Below are 27668 nucleotides of genomic sequence, written 5' to 3'. Positions count from 1 at the left end.
CATGGTAGCTATTTTTTTTTTTTTTTTACTTTAAGTAACATTATTTTCCTAGATTGTCCATAAATACTACTCACAGCAACAATTTAATTAATATGACAGGATATAATGTGCAAATACCTCATAAAAAAAAGCAAGAAACTATTGTTTTTTGTTTTTTCTGGTAGAAAAGACATGATAGAATATTGCAAGTATAGGAAAACCCTACAAATATTAAGTGTACATCAACATTATTATAAATCAGTCAACTGATTATTAAAAACTAAGTAACAGTACATAACATGTGAATACTGACAAAGCAAATTTGTGACCTTTCATAAAAATTTTCAAAATTCACATGTGGTACTAGCAACTTTTATTATTTGGGGTAAAAAAAATAAGTTTGAAAATGGTGTGTCTTTTCATGGTTTTCTAATATTATTGAGTAAGCATGATGCCTTACCAATATTATGGCAACTTTTTTTTTAAGATGGAAGAGAGGGTAAGTATATACAAACATACATACATAAAAAAAAATAAATAAATAAACAAATAAAATAAAATAAACTAAGAGGCATGAGTGGTGGATGTATTGGTGGCTGCTCATGTTCCCATTAGAATTGGTGGTTTAGTACAGTATTATGATTTGTTTTTCCATTACCATAACATCACTCCAAAGTCAACCGGTTTTCAGTGAGGGAGATGTTGAAGGTTGCTGCCCCACATAGTACAGTGGTACCTCTACATATGAGTGCATCTATATACGAGTTTTCCAAGATACGAGTAAAAATTTGCAAAAAATTACGCCCCATAACATGAGCATTTTTCCAAAATACAAGCAGCCAGCAGCAGCAGCAGCAGCAGCGCCCACCATCATCAGCGCTCAGTAGCAAAGCAGCGATCCACACATCTGCACATTGTACCATTACTCATGGCCGCTAAATGTTTCCTTCGAGTTTTATGTGTTTTTTTGTATTTTGTGCTACTTTCTTGTGCTTTTTTTGTGCATTTAACCATGGGGCCCAAGAAAGGAAGTGCTAAAGATAGTAGTGATCATAAGAAATGAATGATGAGCTTAGAAATTAAGCAGGAAATAATAAAAAAAACATGAGCATGGTGTGCATGTGGGTGATCTTGCTAAGGAGTATGAGCGTAGTACGTCAACTATTTGCACCATTTTGAAGAACAAAGATTTAATTAAGAGTAAAAAACATGCTAAGGGAGTGACTATCCTCTCTACTAAATGAACAGATATCCATGAAGAGATGGAGAGGCTTTTGCTATTATGGATAAAAGACAAAGAGATCGCTGGTGATACGGTCACTGAGGCCATAATTAGTGAGAAGGGTTGTGCAATTTATGCTGATTTGAGAAGAGAGCAGGCAGAGAAGGATGGGTGGGAAGAGCTCCAGCACACCAACAGTACCAGAGTTCAAGGCTTCACGAGGTTGGTTTGAAAAATTTTGAAAGCGTACTGGAGTTCACTCTGTGGTTCATCATGGAGAGGCATCTAGTGCTGATGCTAAGGCAGCAGAAGAGTTCTGCAAAAAATTTGCAGAATTCATTCTCACTGAAGGCTATGTCTCGCAACAAGTTTTTAATTGTGACGAGACTGGCCTTTTTTGGATGAAAATGCCACAAAGGACATTCATCACGGCCGAAGAAAATAAAATGCCAGGCCACAACCGCATGAAGGACAGACTGACACTGGCTCTATGTGTCAATACCAGCAGAGATTGTAAAATCAAACCTCTGCTGGTATACCACTCTGAAAATCCAAGGGCATTCAAGGTACACAAAGTGCTAAAGGAGAAACTCCAAGTCATGTGGAGAGCTAATGCCAAAGCCTGGGTTACCCGTCAATTTTTTGTTGAATGGGTTAACCTCGTATTCACCCCAGCTGTCAAAAAAATATTTGGAGGAGAATGATCTTCCTTTCAAATGTCTATTTTTTTTTTTTTATGTAGAAAGGATACTGGCCAAGGGCAACAAAAATCTAATAAAAAAAATGCCCACTAAAATGCCAGTCCCATAAAAGGGTCAAAGCAGTGGTCAAAAATTGGTGGATAAGAGTCTTGAAACCTCCCTCTTGAAGGAATTCAAGTCATAGGAGGGTGGAAATACAGAAGCAGGCAGGGAGTTCCAGAGTTTACCAGAGAAAGAGATGAATGATTGAGAATACTGGTTAACTCTTGCGTTAGAGAGGTGGACAGAATAGGGGTGAGAGAAGGAAGAAAGTCTTGTGCAGCGAGGCTGCGGAAGGAGAGGAGGCATGCAGTTAGCAAGATCAGAAGAGCAGTTAGCATGAAAATAGCGGTAGAAGACAGCTAGATATGCAACATTGCGGCGGTGACAGAGAGGCTGAAGACAGTCAGTTAGAGGAAAGGAGTTGATGAGACGAAAAGCTTTTGATTCCACCCTGTCTAGAAGAGCAGTATGAGTGGAACCCCCCCACACATGTGAAGCATACTCCATACATGGACGGATAAGGCCCTTGTACAGAGTTAGCAGCTGGGGGGGTGAGAAAAACTGGTGGAGACGTCTCAGAACACCTAACTTCATAGAAGCTGTTTTAGCTAGAGATGAGATGTGAAGTTTCCAGTTCAGATTATAAGTAAAGAACAGACCGAGGATGTTCAGTGTAGAAGAGGAGGACAGTTGAGTGTCACTGAAGAAGAGGGGATAGTTGTCTGGAAGGTTGTCGAGTTGATAGATGGAGGAATTGAGTTTTTGAGGCATTGAACAATACCAAGTTTGCTCTGCCCCAATCAGAAATTTTAGAAAGATCAGAAGTCAGGCGTTCTGTGGCTTCCCTGCGTGATATGTTTACCTCCTGAAGGGTTGGACGTCAATGAAAAGACGTGGAAAAGTGCAGGGTGGTATCATCAGCGTAGGAGTGGATAGGACAAGAAGTTTGGATTAGAAGATCATTAATGAATAATAAGAAGAGAGTTGGTGACAGGACAGAACCCTGAGGAACACCACTGTTAATAGATTTAGGAGAAGAACAGTGACCGTCTACCACAGCAGCAATAGAACGGTCAGAAAGGAAACTTGAGATGAAGTTACAGAGAGAAGGATAGAAACCGTAGGAGGGTAGTTTGGAAATCAAAGCTTTGTGACAGACTCTATCAAAAGCTTTTGATATGTCCAAGGCAACAGCAAAAGTTTCACCAAAATCTCTAAAAGAGGATTACCAAGACTCAGTAAGGAAAGCCAGAAGATCACCAGTAGAGCGGCCTTGACGGAACCCATACTGGCGATCAGATAGAAGGTTGTGAAGTGATAGATGTTTAAGAATATTCCTGTTGAGGATAGATTCAAAAACTTTAGATAGGCAGGAAATTAAAGCAATAGGACGGTAGTTTGAGGGATTAGAACGGTCACCCTTTTTAGGAACAGGTTGAATGTAGGCAAACTTCCAGCAAGAAGGAAAGGTAGATGTTGACAGACAGAGCTGAAAGAGTTTGACTAGGCAAGGTACAAGCACGGAGGCACAGTTTCGGAGAACAATAGGAGGGACCCCATCAGGTCCATAAGCCTTCCGAGGGTTTAGGCCAGCGAGGGCATGGAAAACATCATTGCGAAGAATTTTAATAGGTGGCATGAAGTAGTCAGAGGGTGGAGGAGAGGGAGGAACAAGTCCAGAATCGTCCAAGGTAGAGTTTTTAGCAGAGGTTTGAGCAAAGAGTTCAGCTTTAGAAATAGATGTGATAGCAGTGGTGCCATCTGGTTGAAGTAGAGGAGGGAAAGAAGAAGAAGCAAAGTTATTGGAGATATTTTTGGCTAGATGCCAGAAATCACGAGGGGAGTTAGATCTTGAAAGGTTTTGACATTTTCTGTTAATGAAGGAGTTTTTGGCTAGTTGGAGAACAGACTTGGCATGGTTCCGGGCAAAAATATAAAGTGCATGAGATTCTGGTGATGGAAGGCTTAAGTACCTTTTGTGGGCCACCTCTCTATCATGTATAGCACGAGAACAAGCTGTGTTAAACCAAGGTTTAGAAGGTTTAGGATGAGAGAAAGAGTGAGGAATGTATGCCTCCATGCCAGACACTATCACCTCTGTTATGCGCTCAGCACACAAAGACGGGTCTCTGACACGGAAGCAGTAGTCATTCCAAGGAAAATCAGCAAAATACCTCCTCAGGTCCCCCCAACTAGCAGAGGCAAAACGCCAGAGGCATCTTTGCTCATCGCTTAGGGGGATCCTGAGGAGAGATTGGAGTGATAGGACAAGATAAAGATATGAGATTGTGATCGGAGGAGCCCAACGGAGAAGAAAGGGTGAAAGCATAAGCAGAAGGATTAGAGGTCAGGAAAAGGTCAAGAATGTTGGGCGTATCTCCTAGACAATGCTCCTGCTCATCCTCCTGGCCTAGATGATATTCTCGATGAGTTCAAGTTCATTAAGGTCCTATACCTCCCCCCCAAAACACAACCTCTATGCTCCAGCCCATGGACCAGCAAGCAATGTTTTGAAGTTACTGAAAACACCAATCTAACCCTGCGTGAATTTTGGAAGGAACATCACAACACTGTAATTTGCTTGAAAATCATAGACTTGGCTTGGCAGGGAGTAATTTGTCGAACCTTAAACTCTTCCTGGAGGAAATTGTGGCCTGATGCTGTTTCTGAACGTGATTTTGAGGGATTTGAAATGGCAGAGTTGGACAAGATAGTGGCACTCGGAAAGTCCATGGGTTTGGAGGTTGATGAGGGGGACATCAACAATCTCGTTGAGGAGCACAGTCAGGAGCTGATGACCAAGGAATTACAGGAGCCTCAGGCCCTACAAGAAGTGGAGGTTCGTCAGGGGTTCAGTGGCAAGGATGAGGCTCCTGTGGTTACAACTGCAGAAATCAAAGAGGTCTTGGCAGCATATCAAAAAGTGACTGATTTTGAGGAAAAAAAAATCACCCAGAAAAAGATCATACAAACCGTGCAGCTGCCCCAATACAATGAAATATGCCTCAGGCATTTCAGAAACATTTTAAAAAGTAGACACAGGCAAACCTCACTGGACCGTTTTTTCAGCAAGAGGCCTTGAGAAAGTGGAAATCAAAGTGTGCCTAAGAAGGCCAAAAATAATGATGAAAATTAGTTTATTAAGTTGAAGCAAAAAAAAAGTGAGAAAAAAAAAAATAAAATAAAATAAAATAAAAAAAAATATATATATATATATATATATATATATATATATATATATATATATATATATATATATATATATATATATATATATATATATATATATATATATATATATATAAAATTGAAAAAAAGAAAAATAGTAATTTTAGTCTTTATGTTACATTGTTTGATTCTAATGTAAGTTGTAAAAAAGAGATCTTTAGTTTGAGTAAATTTAAGTAAAATGAAAAATTATTTTAAGCTACATAAAATATTAAAATTAAGTTTAATTTCCAGTTAATCTAGTATTAAGTTTAATTTTGTTTGTTCAAGTTCACACTACTTATCCCTCATCCTCCGCTTATTATCCTGGCATCCTTCATCCTCCACCTACTCTGCCTACCTGTGTTGTCTGTCTTCTGGTAAGCGCTCACAAAACAACATTATATTTCAGTTATTATTACTTATTATCTACACTTATGTTTAGTAATGAATTATAGATGTTTTGTAATTTAATAGCATATTTATTTCAGGTCAATTGGGGTATTTTGTATTTTGTTCTGGAACGGATTAACAGGGTTTCAGCTAATTTAAATGGGAATTAATAATTCATGATACGAGTAACTTCAAGTTACGAGGTAGGGGCTGGAACCAATTAAACCCGTATCTAAAGGTACCACTGTGCTATAAAAAAAAAAAAAAAAAAAAAAAAAAAAAAAAAAAAAAAAAAAAAAAGTGATCTTATACACAAGATATACCATAAATTACTAATCTCCTGGCAAAGAATCACGGGTCAACCTATACATGGGAAATATGGTATGCCTTTTAAAGTGCTCAAACACTATTAGAAAAAATGTAAGACACAAATAAATTTATATGAGCAACGACCACTTGGCCACTACCTCAAAACACTGAGGTGAGGAATACTGACATACTGATGTATTTTCATACTTTGATATTGCTTCTATGTCTTCTGATTATTTTTTGATCACTCATTATGAAAATGTCAATCTGAAGGATCTCATTAAATACAAGATGGTGGTAATTATGACTCTTTGTAATTCTGTTCATATCACTAATATTACCTAATAATATCATGATAAAAATTCTTACAGTGAAAAGTCCAGAAGCCTCTAAAGGACCATCCAAAGTTGGGAAGAAAGTGGCCAACAGCAGCATCTTGCAAAGCTGAACAAGAAGGTACATGCCACCCACCTGGACACACTTCCAGAATGCCCCATACTCTGTCCTGCAACAAGAAATGTACTATTAGCAGGAGGCTGTAACATCTTGTCCACCATTTGCTGTCATCCACAAAAAATTCTGCTATTTCTTGCTCTCCCTATGGAATTCTTTTCTTCCCTCTGTGTTCTTAGGAGAGCCAAATGAGATCATTATTATAATCTCAGCATAAAATCATTATTTTTTTGTATCTCTATCCACTCAAAAACCCTGGTTCCCATCAAGGCTCCTAAATACTTCATTAAAAAAAAAAAAAAAAGATAGGTTGAAAGCTAGAAGGTTTTAGAAGAGAAGAGACTTCTGCAATGGAAATAAATAAAGAATAAAATCAAAGATTCAGTGTTTCAAGAAGAAAAGAGACTCCCACAATGGAAATAAATAAAGAATAAAATTAATGATTCACTATTTCACTAAAAAAAAAAAAAATCTTGTGTGGTATTGCAAACTGACACTACTTAGCATATTGTCATTTTGAACACTTTCCAGGATTTACCCGACAAAAACATAAATAAAAATAAATAGATAAAAGTAAAAATAAACATGAGTAAAGAAAGACATTTGTAAGTTTTCTCTGTAACTCATCAACTTTTAATCTTGAAAGGGATCACAATGTGGTCATTGTATTATTTTTGTAAATACATTAGGTTAAATTGAAGTTTGGTTAAGTTTAGGATGTGAATGTATCATGTGAAGTAATATAAATTAGACCGACCAATGGTAATTACCATAAAACATGTGTGATATCACAATACAGATAAGAGATAATATAAAGTTTTGAGTTGTTAGTATAACAAAGCAGCAGCTTACTGCTAAAATAAGATCTCATTTCTTTGTATGTACAAATGACTATCATTACTCTGCACTATTTTATCCAGAATCTTGTTTAATCTGGATATATTTTCAGCTTACTATATTATCTGTCTTCTAAACATGCCACAGATGGCTCTACAATCAAAGCACACTACCACTGCAGTGCAAATTTTCTCCCAATGTCAAAATGATTCCTGGAAGATACCTTGTACATGCACATTATAGGGAGAAGAAGGTATCAAAGCATCTAGGTATTTTACATAGTTTACAATAACTGTAGGAAGTGTACAGAATGGTCAAGTAGGCAGGGTAATTAAAGGGATAATAAAACAAATCAACACTCTCACCTCACTTTTAATACTTGGTGTGTCCTCTATGGGCCTTGAGAACAGCCTTTACACATTTACACAAAGAATCAGACAGATTTTGGTAATATTCAAGTGGTGTATAATGAATCCAAAACATCCTCAGTGCCTTGACTAGGCTTAGTACTGAGGATGTGTCCATAGTTTCTAGTACCCTCAATGCCTCCAAATATGTTCAATGGGATTCAGGTCTGATGAATTCCAATTCCAATCTACAACTCTAATGTGATTATCCTCAAGCCACTACTTCATGGTTTTTCTGGACTATGGCAAGATGCATTGTCCTGCTGAAAAACACTCACTCTTGTGAAAATCTAAAAAATTCAACAAATATCCTTCTATCACTTGAATGTAAATGGTTTTGTTCTTTGGAAGTACAAAGAATTTCCCTCGTCCCATCTCACCCCTGAAGCAGGCCCTTATCATCACTTGATCTGGGTGTTTGATGTTTATCTCCATGTACCAATTGTTGTACTTGTTGGCCCCATCAGGGCGATGAAGCTTGCCTCTTCTCTTTACTCCACACTGAAAAGCTGACTTATCGCTCCACATGAATTTTTTCCATTCTTGCCTTGTCCAATCTTCATGTTTCTTGGTGAAAGCTAGACAGCCTTAACTAAATTTTTTTATTAGTGGAGGTTTCTTTGATGGTGACCTGAAGGGAAGCAAGAGGTCCTTCTGGCAACGTTCTTGGGGAGTCCTCATAGTAACATCTCTGAGCAGGTATGGATAGGCTTCTCTTAGTTCATGTGCTGTAATTCATAGGTTTTTGATAACTTCTCAGTGAAATAGTTTGTTGGTAGCAGTAGTAGTCTTCTGGGAACAGCCAGGAAGTGGTTTGCAGGATGGGATGCAACCAGGTGGAAGGCTCTTTGCACCTCAGCAATGGGGAGTTTTCAGAACTAGTGGTTGTTACCAGGTGGCAGCACAGACAAACTCTTCTCTCACATACAAGCAATATCAGATATACCTACAGTGTTATTCTATTTACATGAAGATGCGATGGGCTTATATAATATATTTTTCTATGTAATCCCTTCTAAGTAGTAACACAAGTAAAATCAAACTCTTTTCATGAACAAATGTATATAAGTTGATTTTCTAGTGAATCGGCATTTAGATTTATTTGGTCATCTTAAGATTTCCAAATGAATACACTCTTGATTGGAAACGTCTTAATCTAGATGACAGTAAACATAAAGGCAACATGTCTGTGACAGTCAAAAGTCCAAATTCCTTCCTAGTTTATGAAAACGGCAATTTTAATAAAAAAAAATTGGCAACTTGAGTGTTCTGGCAATAGTAATGCTGTATCTCTAACCAAAACAAACACCTGACTCGGCCGTGCTGGTTGAACTTAAGAAACACATTGTTGGACAAGAAGTTGAATGCTGCTGCGGTGCCCATCTCCACTACAAAACTGGTGAAAAAGTTTCCTTTACTCCTTTACTCCCGTCACTCAAGGATCGCCTGAGAGATGTTTGTTTTGGTTCTCGATTACTTTGCCTTGTCGCTCGCTTCATGAGAGGGATGCTAAAATCCCTAAAAAAAAAAAAAAAAAAAAAAAAAAAAAAAAAAAAAAAAAAAAAAAACTAGAGCCATATATCACAATGTTACTGAGTAGGTTGTGTCATACTATTGTCCAAATCAATAGTTTTTATACTTGTAATATGCTTTATTTAAGATAATGCTACCAGTTTACTCGATAATCACACAAAAAAAAATTAATTTGACCACATTCTCTCAATATTATCTATACTGGATATTGAAAAGTCGATAAATCATTTCAATAGTATCATGATGATCAATGTTCTATGCATCTTTATGCATCTGGGATTTACTACAACAATATTTTAGCTCTCTTTCTTACAGTTAGATGAGCAGCAACGACATCTAGCGGCTTAGTTCCGAAAACTCCCCATTCAAAAACAGTTCTTCCCCCCACCCCCATCCTCACACAAATTTCTTTCCATCAACATTTGCCTTACATAAGGCAAGAATACATACCTTCTCAGTTGTTAGCATTTTGCTTGGCATTTTCAAGTTTTGGAGGCAAAATATTGGGGGGAAACATTCCCACAATGAAAAGGGATAGAGGTCAGACTGACATAATACCCTTTCCTTCATTGGCTGAGGTGACATGGAGAAGTTATAAATATCATAGTCCCTTATAAACTCCAATGAGCTGCCAGACATACAATCTGACAAAAACAGGTACAGAATAATGCCAGGGTTTTTTATGGAGCGATTCTACAGGGCAGCAATTGGCAATATCCTGCACACTTTCCACAGTTACTATACTCTGGAACTCCCTACCTGTTTCTGTATTTCCTCCTTCCTACGACTTGAATTCTTTCAAGACAGAGGTTTCAAGAGACTTATCCTCTGCTCTTTGATCATTCTATTTGGCAATGCTCTGGGAACTGGCATTTAAGAGGGCCTTTTCTTTATTCAAATTTTTGTTGCCCTTGGCCAGTAGCCCTCTTACATAAAAAAAAAAAAAAAAAAAATTATCACTATTTGTATGGAGTTAAATTACTATCACTCTGTTGTCTACAGAATATGTCAGGATGGAGGTGGACAAGAAAAATAAGAGTAATGAGTGATATCAGAGCACCAAAATATGTCCTATATGCAAGTGAAAACTCTGCTACAAAGATTTACATTCACAGATTTTACACATTATCAGTATCTGTATTGACATTTTGCTATTGTTCTGTTATGGAACATGTTTGGGGGAAGAAAACAAAGAGTAATGAGCACTCTGTGGAGTAATACTGATGGTGGGAAGCATTCCACACTACACTGCCAATCCATTTGAGAAATCCTGAATTGTGCCATTCACCTACAGTTGTCTACTGGTCACCTGCAAAAAAGAGCTCAGAGCTCTTGGGGCCATATCAAGAGTCACAAAGGTTTAAGGTCAAGAGTTGAGGGGAAGGTAATAGGCTACCAAGAATCAACAGCATTACTGGAATGAAGGACACAGGCAAAATCAAAGGGAAGGCATGAGCCTTTCGACCTTTGAAGAAGTTCTTCTTAATTTTTGTAATCCAGAGTGATCAATAGATATATGAATTAAAACAACATTAGGGAATATTTCCACTCTTGGAAAGTTGTTATCTAGATTTACTTCCACAAATATTTGATAATTTTTATAACAATTGCAAGAGAGCCTTAAATTTACAAGACGGAAGGTCCAAGCACTCTGGCAGTTTTCTGAGATTTATTTTCTGTTGCCAGAATAATCTCATGGTAATATAAATTTTCTTTAGTGAACACATCATCCAAGCCTACTGATGGTGAAATAAGTAAATAGATTACCAGAGAACAGGGAGTGGTAGATGAGCAGCCTGCAGACAGAAAGCTGCCAAAGTACAGTGCAAACAATGGCATGACACACGATAGATACTATGCTATACTGACAGCTATAAAAATAAATAAATAAAAAAAGTCACATGCATGCAACTTGGGATGTCAGCACACCAGCCTGGGACCTCTACTATATATATATATATATATATATATATATATATATATATATATATATATATATATATATATATATATATATATATATATATATATATATATATATATATATATATATATATATATATATATATACACACACACACACACACACACACACACACACACACACACACACACACACACCAATGTGTCCAACATACTTATTCTTGAGCAACTGCAAGACCACTGCTTAGGGGGATGGCAAATAAAATTCCATAGTTTATCACATCACAGCCATTAATGAATACTACTAATCACAACACAGCCAATCATTAATACCATTAATTATGGCCTGAAATGGTTTAGGTGCAGGAGTCCATATCTTGAGAACTCTAATAATAATACTGAAGGGGATATTTCTGCAGTCTAAACACAAGCATAACACAGCCTACTCCCTGAGAAATTGACTATCTCTGAAATTACTGCAAGTATACTTGCCTTGGCTGAAAGTGGGGGAAAAAAAGGGGGGATTACATAATTTTCTATGCTACTGATGAGAGAGAGAGAGAGAGAGAGAGAGAGAGAGAGAGAGAGAGAGAGAGAGAGAGAGAGAGAGAGAGAGAGAGAGAGAGAGAGAGAGAGAGAGAGAGAGAGAGAGAGAGAGAGAGAGACAGACAGACAGACAGACAGACAGAGAGAGAGAGAGAGAGAGAGAGAGAGAGAGAGAGAGAGAGAGAGAGAGAGAGAGAGAGAGAGAGAGAGAGAGAGAGAGAGAGAGAGAGAGAGAGAGAGAGAGAGAGAGAGAGAGAGAGAGAGAGAGAGAGAGAGAGAGAGACTCTGAGCAAGGGCAAGAAAAACTGAGAGAAATAGAAGGGCCAATTAAAGATGCAGTCCCTGAAGAAGTTTAATCATATCCATAATTCATAAAGTAAAGTATCTTGAAGATTGCCTCTTTTTTTAAAAGAGATAAGTCATGAACAGGAGGAGATAGAGGCAGGCAGAAAGTTCCTTAGTTTGCCAGTAAAAGGGACGAAAGATTGAGTATACTGACTAATTCTTGTGGTAGTCAGGAAGAAGAGGAAAAGTCAAGTATTTTTTTTTTTTTTTCATTCCCCTGTTTAAGAAGACAAATCTTAAAAGAGGTACAAAGTTAAAAGTGATAATAAAAGTTATTCCATACCCCAAAAATATGTAAAAGAAAATGAGTCATGATATTAACAATATTGATAAAAAATTGACTACACTCCAGAAATAAGCAAAAGATATATTGAGAATAAAAAAAATCATGATTTAGATAAAAATTAAATGTATTGAAAATTATATAAGTATTATATTGAGAGTGAAAAATCATTATTTAAATCAAAATTAAGTATGCTGTTCTAAAAATTATTTCAGTATTATACTGACAGTAAAGAATATTTTTTAAATCAAAGTTAAATGTACCATATTAAAAATTATTCAAGTGTTATATTAAGAGTAAAAAATCTAATGATTTAAACTATATATATATATATATATATATATATATATATATATATATAAAGTGGTACCTCAACTTGTGAATTCAATTCATTCTGTGACAAAGCTTGTAGCTCAATTTGCTCTTATGTCAAATAAATTTTCCCCATTGAAATGGAATGAAATGCCATTAATTAATTCCAGCCCCTCAAAAAACATCCAAATTTTTTTGTTGGTACATATTTTTAAATACAGTAAACCACTGATATAAAAAACCTCTGTTTACTGGATTTCTGGTATAACTTTAAGGTTATTGAACACTCATTTTATGAAACTGCAAATTACGGTATATTTCAAAATTATTGAATGCTTACATTATTTTGCAAATATCCTAGCTCTTAGAATGCAGGAGAGTTGGCTGACACAGTCAACTGCATGTTTGAGACATGAATTGTGGGTGAATAACAGCCAGTGAGTGACCTTGACAATGGTCGATGACGTATCTCTCTCTCTCTCTCTCTCTCTCATATGTTTTGTTCTGTCAAGGGTTTACTGTAAGAAAATCTATTTATAAATAACAAATGTATAAAAACATGTAAATTGAATTGAGATTTAAATTGAGCGAGATGAGAAATGTTGGGTAGATGTTGTGGTGCTCACTCTGCCAACTAGTAGCGGCATAGCTGAAGTTCCCTCGTATCTTGGATTTTGGAGCACAACTCAAAGCAAAAAATCATTCAACTGATAGATTGTATCTTGAAAACTCATAAGTTGGGGCACTCTTAAGTTGAGGTACCACTATATCTATCTATCTATCTATCTATCTATCTATCTATCTATCTATCTATCTATCTATCTATCTATCTATATATATATATATATATATATATATATATATATATATATATATATATATATATATATATATATATATATATATATATATATATATTAGATAAATTTCAAGTTACAGAAGAGATAAGTAGGGATTCACTGGAGTTTCTTTCTTCATTTATTACTAACACAATGTTTCACTTTCATAGAAGCCATCTTCAGGCTAAAAGACATAATGAAATTAATAAACTAATCTAAAATACATATATAATATAAAAAGATAAAAGACACTAACCCATAAGAGGTACACCAACAAGCATAAAACAAAGTAAAACAAATACCTATAGGGTGAAGCAAAACATTGAATAGTAATGAAAAGAAACCAGAAATGTGTAGACAATAAAGATATATGGTAAAACATGTATATAAGCAATTAATTATGCAAAAACAAATGGAAAAATAATGGTATAGCGTAGTAAAACAGAACTGGTATACTCTTGCTGGTGGGGAGTGAGGACTGGCAAATGGGGGTGACGTGGGAGTTAGACTCGTTGCTAACCTGGAATCTGAAGCTCCAGGCAGAGTTTATAGAATGTAGAGTTGGGATGATGATAATTAATCGTTTAATTCAGGTTTTGAGTGCTTAATGTAAATACCTTATAATATTTTAATGTGTATATGCATCAGCTTTTTGAAATATTTTGAAGTCCTCAGTAAAGGGATGATCAAGTGCGAGTGAATGTGTTCTTATTGTTGTTTCTCTGTACATATCAATTTGCCTTTATGTTCACTGATCCTGTGTGTTAGATTTCTCTTGGTTTCTCCAATATATCGAGTCTTGCAACTCGAACTAAAGAGTGTCATGACAAATACATGAAAAATAGTAGTCATGATACACATCTTTTGTCTTAGATTTTAACACTTCAATAATTTTTAATACACTTTATCTAATTTTGATTCAAATCACAATTTTTTAATAAGTATATTTATTTTTTTTATTTGAATCATGATTTTTTACTCTCAATATAACACTTAGATAATTTTTAATACAGCATATTTAATTTTTATCAAAATCATGGTATTTTACTCTCAATGTAGCACTTACATAAATTTTAAAGCTGTATATTTAAAATTTATCTAAATCATGATTTTATACTTTTATTTAGGGAAATTTATATCACTTGATTTAAATCATTGAATGTAAATTAAACCATCCTCGTCAGATTGTAATTTGGGTCTACTCGACTTTTCCTGTACTACAGCAGGAAAACCATGGATCTGTACATTTTTATTTTGTGAGTACTTCCAAATAATTCTTGTTAAGTGTGGTGTGCTGGTGTAATATTATGTTAGATTAGTATCCATAAGGGGGTCCAGGTAGGGAGCAAAGCCCCCGGCTAGTTTAGGTTAGGTTAGGTAACGTTAGGTTCAGTTAGCTTAGGTAATGTGAGGTTAGGTTACATTAGAATACTTAAGGGGGGGGATCCAGGGAGGGCAAAACCCCCTGGCTAGTTTAGGTTAGGTTAGGGGTTCAGGGAGGGGATCGAAGTCTCCCCCCCCATTAGTTAGGTTGAATTGGTTAGATTAGGATAGCCTAGAAATTTCCCGTCTTCAAAATATGCCGTTTCTCATCCTTAGATTTTTCATGAATGTTAAAAATGCCTCATTTTGGCTGTCCGGCTTTCCCAACACAAAAAACCCTGCTTTCCCACAAGATCCCCAAGTTTGTTAAGGATAAAGAAAGAGGAAAGCAAGATAGGGTGTATTATGTTAAACTACAATTTTCCCTTGCTTGCCCTGGATAGATGCGGCAGTAGAGTATATATGGAGCCACTATTGGCAAAAAATTTACCTTTGTTTGAGATGGCAGGAAAAAATGGTAAATTTATAGTTTAAGCCAATGTCCCCAATCTCTACCCATGGCCCACGGCGTTATTATTAATTTCCGACATCATTATTAGAAATGATGTGAATAGTGAGAAGAACAAAATGAGGTAGGTTATTACCAAGTAGTGTGTAATGGCTTAAACTATAATAAAACCCTAACCTAACCTAACAACTGAAGTTCAGGCAACAATACACCATTTATGTTTACCTGTGGACTTAGAAAAAGTCGAGAGCGCTGTGCATTCCCAGGCCTATTGTGGCGTTATTATTAATTTCCGACAAGTAGTGTAATCATTAGAAATTATGTGAATATTGAGAACAAAATGAGGTAGGTTATTACCACGTAGTGTGTAATGGCTTAAACTATAATAAAACCGAAAAAAATATACTTAATTCCAATAGAAACGCTGATCAGATTAATTAAAAGCGCACTGAAATTTAACAGGAAAATAAAATAAAAGTTGTACATAATGAATCATCCCCCACGAAAATGTCAGATGAAGGCCCTTTTCCCAATATCTGATAATAATGGTATAAAGAAAAACTTACATTCCCGAGTATTTGTAGGTGAGGAAGTAAGGTCCGTAGGCAAGCGCCAAGCAGTTTCCAAAATGGAAAAACGTCATTATTATTGAGTAGAGGTAGATTGTGAAAGACTTGTTCGGCAACTACTTCTCAGCTTGTCTTCCTTCTATCAACTAATTCTTCATTCCGTCTCTTCATTCGATCACATGAATGGCTATGTTCTTCTTAATGTTTCCTTCAGCATGTCCATAATATTGAATAACTTATTTATATCGTCAATGCTACGCCGGTGTCAGGTAATGTTGTCGAGCCTCGATTGTGGCTTTTAATTATTCAGATGAAAGTCATGATGCGCAATGTAGCATGACATAATCTCCGTATTGTATTATACCGTATCGTATTTTATTATAAGCATCTCTCTCTCTCTCTCTCTCTCTCTCTCTCTCTCTCTCTCTCTCTCTCTCTCTCTCTATATATATATATATATATATATATATATATATATATATATATATATATATATATATATATATATATATATATATAGGGAAACAAGTTTGAATATATCAACGTGGATGATTAAAAGAAAAGCGAGGAGAAGCTTTAGCGAACTAACAGAGGATGAAAGTGAACTTGTGGGGTCTCTTTCAAGCATACCTATTGGCAGTAGCAGTAGGGCAGTAATAAGTGAAACTGAGATAACCTGCTCTGCCAGTGAAGCAGAATTTTCTTTTAGTGGTAAAACTAGTCTGAGTTGATGATCATACCGTTGATAAAGAAGATAAAGCCAGTTCCAAGCATTGCATTAGAGACTGGGCACTGAAGCATATACATTCCTCACTTTGCACCAGAGCTGCCGAGATAACTGAAATGTGCCGGTGTAACAAGAAAAACTTCCCCCTGACTGTAGTTCTCCCTGGGAAAAGTAGCCTAGGTTAAATTCCCTTCCCCTCTCTCCCCCGGGAAAATTGGTCTGGGCTGTTTTTCCTTGGGGGGTAATTACAGACATAAGATATATTTCCTCCCTCTTGGCCATTTCACCCATTCACACAATAAAAAATCATACCACCGTTTTCAAGTCACCAAAAGGCAAGTAGTGTAATGTAATGTAATGCTTATGACGTATGTAAATGTGACAGGACAACATCGGTCATATGGTACTATTGTCAAGGGAAGGGGGAGACAAGAATAAAAGTAGGGAAGGAGACGTTTTATGTCAGAGAAGCAAGTCCACCGCAAGGACACCCCGTACACAAAACTGTAATGCAACAAATACAGTGGTTATTAAAGTAAAAGGGAGCTCATGATATGTTTTCTTAAGATTTATAATTTTAAGATTATAAATGGAAGTTAAAACATATTTCCTTAGCATTAAAATTCAAGGTTAAAAGGCTGTCTCCCAGCAGACTTAAAAATCTGTAAAGAGAACATTAAAATGTTCTAATTTCCTATTATAAAGTAAAAAAAAAAAAATCTTTAAAAGGAACTTCATGCTGGGTTGGGTTACATTTGCAACAGCTCCACGATGCCTTGAGATTTTCTGTAAGATCCAAGGCAAGTAGTGTGGTACCATTCGTAGCAAGATTTACACTCCACCACTTCACGTCCATCTGCTGTTATTTCCTCACCTTCTGGACAAACCCATGCTCCAGGAATGTCGTCTTCTTTAGCTTTAATAGCAGCGTGAAACACTGTAACTGCATCATCCATATATTAGTAAATTGCTTTAAGTTTTTCCTTATTAGTGACAAGAATACCAGGAAGCTTTTCTGGTCTTGTCTCTATTTCTTCTGTTATAGTCTCTCCATCTATTTCCACTTTTGTGGCAACTTCCTCATCTACAAACATGAGTAAAATTGTCCTTTCTCTTGCTGAAATACTTCGACCCAGTGTTTGTAGAGACTGCCCCTGCTTTTTCCTGTTTTGTGGTGTATTCTTTTATCCTGGTAGTTGTCCTGATCTTGTCCATCTCTGCTTGCATTAAGTCTGTACAGCTTCATATTTACCACGTGATATGTATTTCTCAGTTCTTTGCCTGTTGAGAGATTTTTTTTTTCAGTTTTGCACGTCTTTTTCCTTGCAGAGAAACAACTTCATAAGGGCCTATGTACTTTGATTCTAATTTCCCTCCTATTCGGTGATTATTTTTGTTGTTTTTTCAACAGTACTAACGAGCCCTCAGCTATTTCACTTGATTTACCTATATGTCTCTTATCATAGTTCTTCTGTCTACTTCGAGATTTTGCAATGTTCATCACCATTTTTTTCTCCTCAGCTGCCTTCTTTTCTGACACTACTGTCTCTCTCTTTGTTAACTCTTTAATAGTTTCTTCTGTCGTTGCTCCATCTTTCACATGTGATCCAGTGTCTAAGTAGATGGGGAGTACTGGATCTCTCTTAAATATTGCAGTGAAAGGGGCAACACCAGTACTGGCGTGAACAGATCTGCGATATCCTAACAGGATTCTTTTTATATGCATATCCCAGCCGTTTTGCTTTTCATTGACGCATTTCATGAGAGCTCTCTCAAGTGTCTGATTGAATCTTTCCTGCAATCCAGTAGAGGGTGAAGCAACTTTGTGATTAATCTGCAGCTTTTCACAGAGGATGTCATTCAGTTGATTTACAAATTCGCGGCCTTGGTCAGTAATAATTGTTTCAACACAATCAAAATCACATATAACATCTTAAAAAAAAAAAAAAAAAACTGGGCCACCTCTACTGCAGTTTTGTGCTTCAGAGGTGCAGCAACTAGGATTTTTGAGAAGTAATCGGTCATTGTTACAATGTAACAGTGTCCTCTCTCTGTCTGGGATAAGGGTCCAATCAAGTCCATTCCCACCTGAGACCACACTCTCTGGAACAGGCACTGGATGCAACTCAGGAGCTTGCATTGAGGGTTTATTGGGTGCTCTCTGGCATTTGTCACATTTTGAAATATATAGGGAGGAGGCAGTAGGCACCTGCCGAAATGATAATTACTACCAGTGAAAAGCACAGGATCAGTGGGTGCTGTGAACTTATCATTAAACCCAGCTATGACCTCACTGAACATTTCCCTTTGTGTCTCACAACACAAGGGGTCAGTCACAGCCTGCCCTCTAAAGACAACTCTCTTCCTCCACACAAAACTACAAACACCTAATAATTTCAAAATTATCATGGCGACTCCTACACCTGCCTCGGAGTCCCCATCTGGGGAGGGGACCACAAATGTCCTCAGGTCGGACTATCCTTCTGACGACGACCCTATGTCTTGACACCTGCCTCAACTTTTTTTTCATTAACTTCTGCAACATTCGTGGTCTAAGATCTAATTTTCAATTTGTAGAACACCACCTCTCCTCTTCTAAACCTCATCTTCTTTTTCTCACTGAAACTCGGGTGTCTGATGCAACTGACAGTAATCCCTTTTTTGTTCCCTGCTACTTTCTCTATCCTCATTTTTTATCCAAAGCTGGATGTTGCATTTATGTGCGCAATAACTTAACCTACTCTTGTGCCCATGCTCTTGAATCTTCTGAGTTTTCCACCATCTGGCTATGATTACAGAGTCACTTTCAGACTAAATTTATATGTGCTGTATACCTCTCACCTACCTCCTCTGACAATAAGAAATTCTTTGACAACTAAACTTCCAAAATGGAGCATATTCTGACTCTTCCCTTTTGCAGAGATCTTCATTCTTGGAGACTTCAATGTTCACCACCAACTTTGGCTTTCCTCTCCCTTCACTGACCATTTTTTTTTTTTTTTATGTAGAAGGGACAATGGCCAAGGGCAAAAAAATCCAATAAAATAAAAATGCCCTCTGAAATGCCAGTCCCATAAAAGAGTCCAAAGCGGTGGTAAAAAATTGAAGAGTAAGTGTCTTGAAACCTCCCACTTAAAGGAATTCAATTCATAGGAAGGTGGAAATACAGAAGCAGGCAGGGAGTTCCAGAGTTTACCAGACAAAAAGATGAATGACTGAGAATACTGGTTAACTCTTGTGTTAGAGAGGTGGACAGAATAGGGGTGAGAGAAAGAAGAAAGTCTTGTGTAGCGAGGCCGCGGGAGGAAGGGAGGCAAGCAGTTAGCAAGATCAGAAGAGCAGTTAGAATGAAAATAGCGGTAGAAGACAGCTAGAGATGCAATACTGTGGCGATGAGAGAGAGGCTGGAGACAGTCAATTAGAGAAGAGGAGTTCATGAGACAAAAAGCTTTTGATTCCACCCTGTCTAAAAGAGCAGTATGAGTGGAAGCTCCCCAGACATGTGAAACATACTCCATACATGGACAGATAAGGCCATTGTACAGAGTTACCAGCTGGGGGGGTGAGAAAAATTGGCAGAGATGTCTCAGAATGCCTAACTTCATAGAAGCTGTTTTAGCTAGAGATATGTGAAGCTTCCAGTTCAGATTATAAGTAAAGTACAGACCAAGGATGTTGATTGTAGAAGAGGGGGACAGTTGAGTGTCATTGAAGAAGAGGGGATAGTTGTCCGGAAGGCTGTGTCAAGTTGATAGATGGAGGAATTGAGTTTTTGATGCATTGAACAATACCAAGTTTGCTCTGCCCCAATCAGAAATTTTAGAAAGATCAGAAGTCAAGCGTTCTGTGGCTTCCCTGCGTGAAATGTTTACTTCCTGAAGGGTTGGATGTCTATGAAAAGACGGGGAAAAGTGCAGGGTGGTATCATCAGCGTAGGAGTGGATAGGACAAGAAGTTTGATTTAGAAGATCATTAATGAATAATACGAAGAGAGTGGGCGACAGGACAGAACCCTGAGGAACACCACTGTTAATAGATTTAGGAGAAGAACAGTGATCATCTACCACAGCAGCAATAGAACAGTCAGAAAGGAAACTTGAGATGAAGTTACAGAGAGAAGAATAGAAGCCGTAGGAGGGTAGTTTGGAAATCAAAGCTTTGTGCCAGACTCTATTAAAAGCTTTTGATATGTCCAAGGCAATGGCAAAAGTTTCACCAAAATCTCTAAAAAAGGATGACCTAGACTTAGTAAGGAAAGCCAGAAGATCACCAGTAAAGCGGCCTTGACGAAACCCATACTGGCAATCAGATAAAAGGTTGTGAAGTGATAGATGTTTAAGAAGCTTCCTGTTGAGGATAAATTCAAAAAATTTAGATAGGCAAGAAATTAAAGCAATATGACAGTAGTTTGAGGGATTAGAATGGTCACCCTTTTTAGGAACAGGCTGAATGTAGGCAAACTTCCAACAAGAAGGAAGGTAGTAGACAGACAGAGCTGAAAGAGTTTGACTAGGCATGGTGCAAGCACGGAGGCACAGTTTTGGAGAACAATAGAAGGGACGCCATCAGGTCCATAAGCCTTCTGAGGGTTTAGGCCAGCAAGGGCATGGTAAACATCATTGTGAAGAATTTTAATAGGTACCATGAAGTAGTCAGAGGGTGGAGGAGAGAGAGGAACAAGCCCAGAATCGTCCAAGGTAGAGTTTTTAGTAAAGATTTGAGCAAAGAGTTCAGCTTTAGAAATAGATGTGATAGCAGTGGTGCCATCTGGTTGAAATAAAGGAGGGAAAGAAGAAGAAGCAAAGATATTGGAGATATTTTTGGCTAGATACCAGAAGTCGTGAGGGGAGTTAGATCTTGAAAGGTTTTGACACTTTCTGTTAATGAAGGAGTTTTTGGCAAGTTGGAGAACAGACTTGGCATGGTTCTGGGCAGAAATATAAAGTGCATGAGATTCTGGTGATGGAAGGCTTAAATACCTTTTGTTGGCCAACTCTCTATCATGTATAGCATGAGAACAAGCTGTGTTAAACCAAGGTTTGGAAGGTTTAGGTCGAGAAAAAGAGTGAGGAATGTACGCCTCCATGCCAGACACTATCATGTCTGTAATGCACTCACCACACAAAGACTTGTCTCTGACATGGAAGCAGTAGTCATTCCAAGGAAAATCAGCAAAATACCTCCTCAGGTCCCCCAACTAGCAGAGGCAAAATGCCAGAGGCACCTTTGCTTAGGGGGATCCTGAGGAGGAATTGGAGCAACAGGACAATTTACAGATATAAGATTGTGATCGGAGGAACCCAACAGAGAAGAAAGGATGACAGCATAAGTAGAAGGATTAGAGGTCAGGAAAAGGTCAAGAATGTTGGGCGTATATCCAAGATGGTCAGGAATACGAGTAGGGTGTTGCACCAATTGCTCTAGGTCGTGGAGGATAGCAAAGTTGAAGGCTAGTTCACCAGGATGGTCAGTGAAGGGAGAGGAAAGCCAAAGCTGGTGGTGAACATTGAAGTCTCCAAGAATGGAGACCTCTGCAAAAGGGAAGAGAATCAGAATGTGCCCCACTTTGGAAGTCCTGGTGAACTAGCCTTCAACTTTGCTATCCTCCACGACCTAGAGCAATTGGTGCAACACCCTACTCATATTCCTTGACCTTTTCTTGATCTCTAATCCTTCTGCTTATGCTGTCGCCCTCTCTTCTCCGTTGGGCTCCTTTGATCACAATCTCATATCTGTATTTTGTCCTATTGCTCCAATCCCTCCTCAGGATCCCCCTAAGCAGAGGTGCCTCTGGCATTTTGCCTCTGCTAGTTTGGGGGACCTGAGGAGGTATTCTGCTGATTTCCCTTCAATTGACTACCTGTCTTTGTGTGCTGAGCGCATAACAGAGGTGATAGTGTCTGGCATGGAGGCGTACATTCCTCACTCTTTTTCTCGACCTAAACCTTCTAAACCTTGGTTTAATACATCTTGTTCTTGTGCTGTACAAGATAGAGAGGTGGCCCACAAAAGGTACTTAAGCCTTCCATCATCACTTCATATTTTTGCTGAGAACTATGCTATATCTGTTCTCCAACTAGCCAAAAACTCCTTCATTAACAGAAAGTGTCAAAATCTTTCAAGATCTAACTCCCCTTGTGACTTCTGGTATCGAGCCAAAAATATCTTCAATATCTTTGCTTCTTCTTTCTCTCCTTTATTTCAACTAAATGGCACCACTGCTATCACATCTATTTTTAAAGCTGAACTCTTCGCTTAAACCTATGCTAAAAATTCTACCTTGGATGATTCTGGGCTTGTTCCTCCCTCTCCTCCACCTTCTGACTACTTCATGCTATCTATTAAAATTCTTCACAATGATGTTTTCCATGCCCTCACTGGCCTAAATCCTCAGAATGCTTATGGACTTGATGGGATCCCTCCTATTGATCCTCCTCCAAAACTTTGCCTCCATGCTTGCATCTTGCCTAGTCAAACTCTTTGAGCTCTGTCTGTCAACATCTACCTTTCCTTCTTGCTGGAAGTTTGCCTACATTCAGCCTGTTCCTAAAAAGGGTGACCATTCTAATCCCTCAAACTACCATCCTATTGATTTAATTTCCTGCCTATCTAAAGTTTTTTAATCTATCTTCAACAGGAAGCTTCTTAAACATCTATCACTTCATAACCTTCAATCTGTTTGCCAGTATGGGTTCCCTCAAGGATCTTCTGGCTTTCCTTACCGAGTCTTGGTCATCCTCTTTTAGAGATTTTGGTGAAACTTTTTGCCGGTGCTCTGGACATATCAAAAGCTTTTGATAGAGTCTGGCACAAAGCTTTGATTTCCAAACTACCCTTCTACAGCTTCTATCCTTCTCTCTGTAACTTCATTTCAAGTTTCCTTTCTGACTGTTCTATTGCTGTGGTGGTAGACAGTCACTGTTCTTCTCCTAAATCTATTAACAGTGGTGTTCCTCTGGGTTCTATCTGGTCACCCACTCTCTTCTTATTATTCATCAATGACCTTCTAAGCCAAACTTCTTTTTCTATCCACTGCTACGCTGACAATACCACCCTGGACTTTTCCATGTCTTTTCATAGACATCCAACCCTTCAGGAAGTTAACATTTCATGCAGAGAAGCCACAGAATGCCTGACTTTTGATCTTACTAAAATTTCTGATTAGGGCAGAGCAAACTTGGTATTGTTCAATGCCTCAAAAACTCAATTCCTCCATCTATCAACTCGACACAACCTTCCAGACAACTATCCCCTCTTCTTCAGTGACACTCAACTGTCCCCCTCTTCTACACTGAACATCCTCAGTCTGTCCTTTACTTATAATCTGAAGCGGAAACTTTACATCTCATCTCTAGCTAAAACAGCTTCTATGAAGTTAGGCGTTCTGAGACATCTCCACCAGTTTTTCTCACCCCCCAGCTGCTAATTCTGTACAAGGGCCTTATTCGTCCATGTATGGAGTATGCTTCACATGTCTGGGGGGTTCCACTCATACTGCTCTTCTAGATAGGGTGGAATCAAGTTTTTTGTTTCATCAATTCCTCTCCTCTAACTGACTATCTTTAGCCTCTCTCTCTCTCATCGCTGTAATGTTGCATCTCTAGCTGTCTTCTACTGCTACTTTTATGCTAACTGCTCTTCTGATCCTGCTAACTGCATGCCTCCCCTTCTCCCACGGCCTCGCTACACAAGACTTTCTTCTTTCTGTTACCCCTATTCTGTCCACCTCTCTAATGCAAGAGTTAACCAGTATTCTCTATCATTCATCTTTTTCTTTGGTAAACTCTGGAACTCCCTGCCTGCTTCTGTATTTCCACCTTCCTATGACTTGAATTCCTTCAAGAGGAAGGTTTCAAGACACTTATCCTTCAATTTTTTACTATTGCTTTGGACCTTCTTCTGGTACTGGCATCTCAGTGGGCTTTTTTTTTTTTTATTGGACTTTTATTGCCCTTGGCCATTGTCCCTCCTACATAAAAAAAAAAAAAAATCAATGACAAGTTCTTTAATACCTTTAACAAAATATTTAGCAGTTATTCCAACTGTTTTATCTCTTCCCATATGTGCTTCCCCAAACCCTTCATGGCAAGCTTTGATAACCCTGCTCATTTCCTCTTTCATTAACACTTGTCATAGCTGAACTTCACCCTTCCTGCATTGTTTATGCATCAAATATCCCTCCTTGAACACAAAATGGGTCGCATTTCTTTCTAATATCACGTTTTTCTTCTTTGTTTACTCCATCAGGATACTTTCCACTACCCAGATATTGGAAGTGTGGTAGGTGTACTCCTCCATGTTCAGATACAGCTGCTGCTACCCCTACTACTTTTTGGAGTAATCTGGCACTCAGCTGCTCTCTATCGCCTGATGTTGACATAGTTTTTTTTATTTTTTATTTTTTTGTAATGCTGTCTCGTGATGATCGAATCACTGTATTGTTAGGCTTAAATGATATGCTAGTTTGCCTCGTCATGTTGGAGTTAATGTTTTGTAATGCGTTGACTTGTTACAACCAAAGTTGTGAACATTCACTTCATGCTTCCTGCTAGTGGTCTTGGATACTCCCTTATTATTGAAGATCTGGTGGTTGTGTATATGTATGAGGGTGGAGAGGAATATTGGTCAGGAGGGAGGAATATAATCCTGGGTCAAAATTCCCCCTGGGGGAGATCTATCCTGGGCCAGATTTCCCCCTGGGGGAATCTCAGACGGGGGGAAATAAATACAGGTACACCGGTGCAGGAATAGTTTTGGAACCCCACCCCTGCAACCAGTAGATAAAGGTATATATATATATATATATATATATATATATATATATATATATATATATATATATATATATATATATATATATATATATATATATATCATCAGCCAGTTACAAACTCCTATGTTAACCTGAATTTACCTGCTGTAATACTTGAACATATTAGAGCTTATCTTGAAAAGTTTTTATGCACTGCAGTAGTCACTGTCTTGAATCTGACTGCCACAGGTACTGTACACACTCCTATTTGTAATCCAATTGTTAGCAGGTTTTTTGGTATGGTTATCAACTAGCATGGGGACCCTCCCTTACCTCCAATATTTAATTATGCACTCACATTATGACACTAGGATTTATCCTTGATATATTCCTGATGTTGTTATGATCATAACTTTATAAACTATGGCATGCAGTCATTTCACAATCTTAACTACATTAAATATTGATAAACTTTACATCACCACCACCAACTTAGCATATGTACACAAGAGCAAATTTTTGTTATATAACTGGATGGGTTTTAAGCACTACCAACACCAGCTTAACTTAACCCAGCCTGACTAACCTAACTCACCCTAATCTAACCTAAGGCTTTCACGATGTAAAACAAACATTTAAGACATAAACCTGCTCCAGCAGTTTGGTCAAGAAATAAAATAATGCCCAAACCAAACTTACATGTAAGTCACTAATGTATGTCGCAAAGGGTGAGCAGAAAGAAACCATTTTTAATTTACTCAAAGCAATGTCTAAAACATTAACTAAATTCCATATGGAATTTGGTCAAGATGAAACAATAAGCAAATATGTTAATGTATGACTGGAACCATAAGCATAACTTCACTCACCTACCACATCCTCCCAAGCTTTCTTCTTTTGTGGTGTTTTGCTGTCCTTTGCATCCCGACTCTCCACCTCCTCCACCAAAGTTAAAGTCTTGGTGTTGGTGAATCATTGTCTCTTTGTTTCCTTAGGGAGTTTACTAGACATGATAAAAACATTGTGAGGACAGTTGACTGTTTTGGGTGGTGGCTATTGGCACATGACACTGTATCAGGATTTGTAAACAATACCATATGACTTCTTCAGCAATAACACAAAGCCTCCCTGTGATTGGCTGCCTTGCGTGTGACATCGAGTCAGTGATATATCACTCCCAGTAGTCAATGAGCATGCTTAGGCAGGTTAGCAACCTCCATTCACCAACAACCGCAATTCTTTGTGGATACCATTTCCTGGAGATTGCAACCCGGTTGCTGTGAGAGCAGTTTGCCATTTGCCCGATCACAGAATGTTAAGTAGCAACCTGTTTCAGGGATCTGGCACCTGGGCCCTGACCAGCAAACATGAAGCACGATAACTGATATTATCCACCACAAACTTCACCAAGCATCAGGAAGGAAGGCAGGCATGGTGAATAATGGCCAACAAGGGTGACTACCCTGAGTAGAAACTAGCAAAGCTGATGTCCGACAACTCCTGTAGGTGTGTCAAGGAGACCACAAGGTCAAAGATAGGAGAGGAGACATGGACCAGGCCCAAATAGTTGCAGTCAACCCAGGTCGTCCCAGGGTTGTGAGGTGATGCCATATAGACCCCCACAAGGCCATGGAGGATGTCAGGACTGTTCCTGTGGATTCTGCCTCCCACTCCCCACCACCATCACCTCGACTCCTGTCACTACACCACTACTGTATAGTCAAGTCCATGTGGTTGGGTGGCCAGCCACTCCCCCATCACCTGGGCCCCTACCTACCCCCATCTCTTACCTGGATGTCCACCCACCACAATAAAAGCAGATAAGCATTCTGGGATTATTTTTTTAGTTTAGTTAGGTGGTATTGGCCTGGAGGGGAATTTGGTTTAGACAAGGATCCTCCTCTGTCTGCTTTTATTATTTTTTTTGTTTGTGTTAACTTCTGCTGTGATACTTGAGAGTGCTAAGTAAATATTAATTTATTTATGATTTTTTTCACTTAAACCAGTAACCCCTTTTTTTCCTCTTTGTGGTAACTTGAAAGGGAATACTTTATTTTAAGTTTTTTATTGGTCAGTTTTCTTTTTATTTTCTGAATAAATGAGTGTATTATTGTTTTATTTTATTTCTTTTTAAAATATGTGAATGGGGAATTGTCACAGTATTACCATTCTACCAGACTCCTTAGAGACTTTTTTCTATCTAGCTCATGGATGTTACACTTGATATTGGACTTAACTCCACTGAAGATGATTAGGAAGGCTGATTAATCACCCCCCCAAAAATAAGGATAAAATCCTGTATCTATTGGTGTTCTACTGCATAACTTTGATGGCATGAGAGGCTTCTTTCATTGTCCATTTGTCTTACCTGTATACTGCTTAGTCATATATGGTAATCACAGAGGGTAAAGAACCAAATGCTATGGAGTGATGAAATGCTATTATGTTATTACAAAGT

General features: G+C 37.9%; 1 protein-coding gene and 1 long non-coding RNA gene across 3 annotated transcripts in view; one reads left to right on the top strand and one right to left on the bottom strand.

The window, feature by feature from the left end:
* LOC135114295 (BOS complex subunit TMEM147-like) overlaps positions 1–16056 on the bottom strand; it is a 34166-nt gene extending 18110 nt beyond the window's left edge. Inside the window, exons 1-2 of one of the 2 annotated variants that reach the window (XM_064030190.1) lie at positions 15729–16056; positions 6325–6358 (exon numbers count right to left, since the gene is read on the bottom strand). In XM_064030190.1, coding sequence (XP_063886260.1) covers positions 6325–6358; positions 15729–15805 — 111 coding nt within the window. In that variant the 5' untranslated portion in view covers positions 15806–16056. Of the gene's footprint in view, positions 1–6222; positions 6359–15728 lie in introns of both variants that reach the window. The other variant, XM_064030189.1, reaches the window with a different exon arrangement.
* A 261-nt stretch (positions 16057–16317) lies between these two features.
* LOC135114292 (uncharacterized) lies at positions 16318–27194 on the top strand. The gene is made up of 2 exons (XR_010275482.1): positions 16318–17420; positions 26547–27194. It is a non-coding gene; the product is annotated as an uncharacterized LOC135114292 (long non-coding RNA).
* The last annotated feature ends 474 nt before the right edge of the window (positions 27195–27668 follow it).

The sequence above is a fragment of the Scylla paramamosain genome, chromosome 27 (genome assembly GCF_035594125.1).
Source record: "Scylla paramamosain isolate STU-SP2022 chromosome 27, ASM3559412v1, whole genome shotgun sequence".
NCBI lineage: Eukaryota > Metazoa > Arthropoda > Malacostraca > Decapoda > Portunidae > Scylla > Scylla paramamosain.
This window is presented reverse-complemented; position numbering and strand designations above follow the sequence as displayed.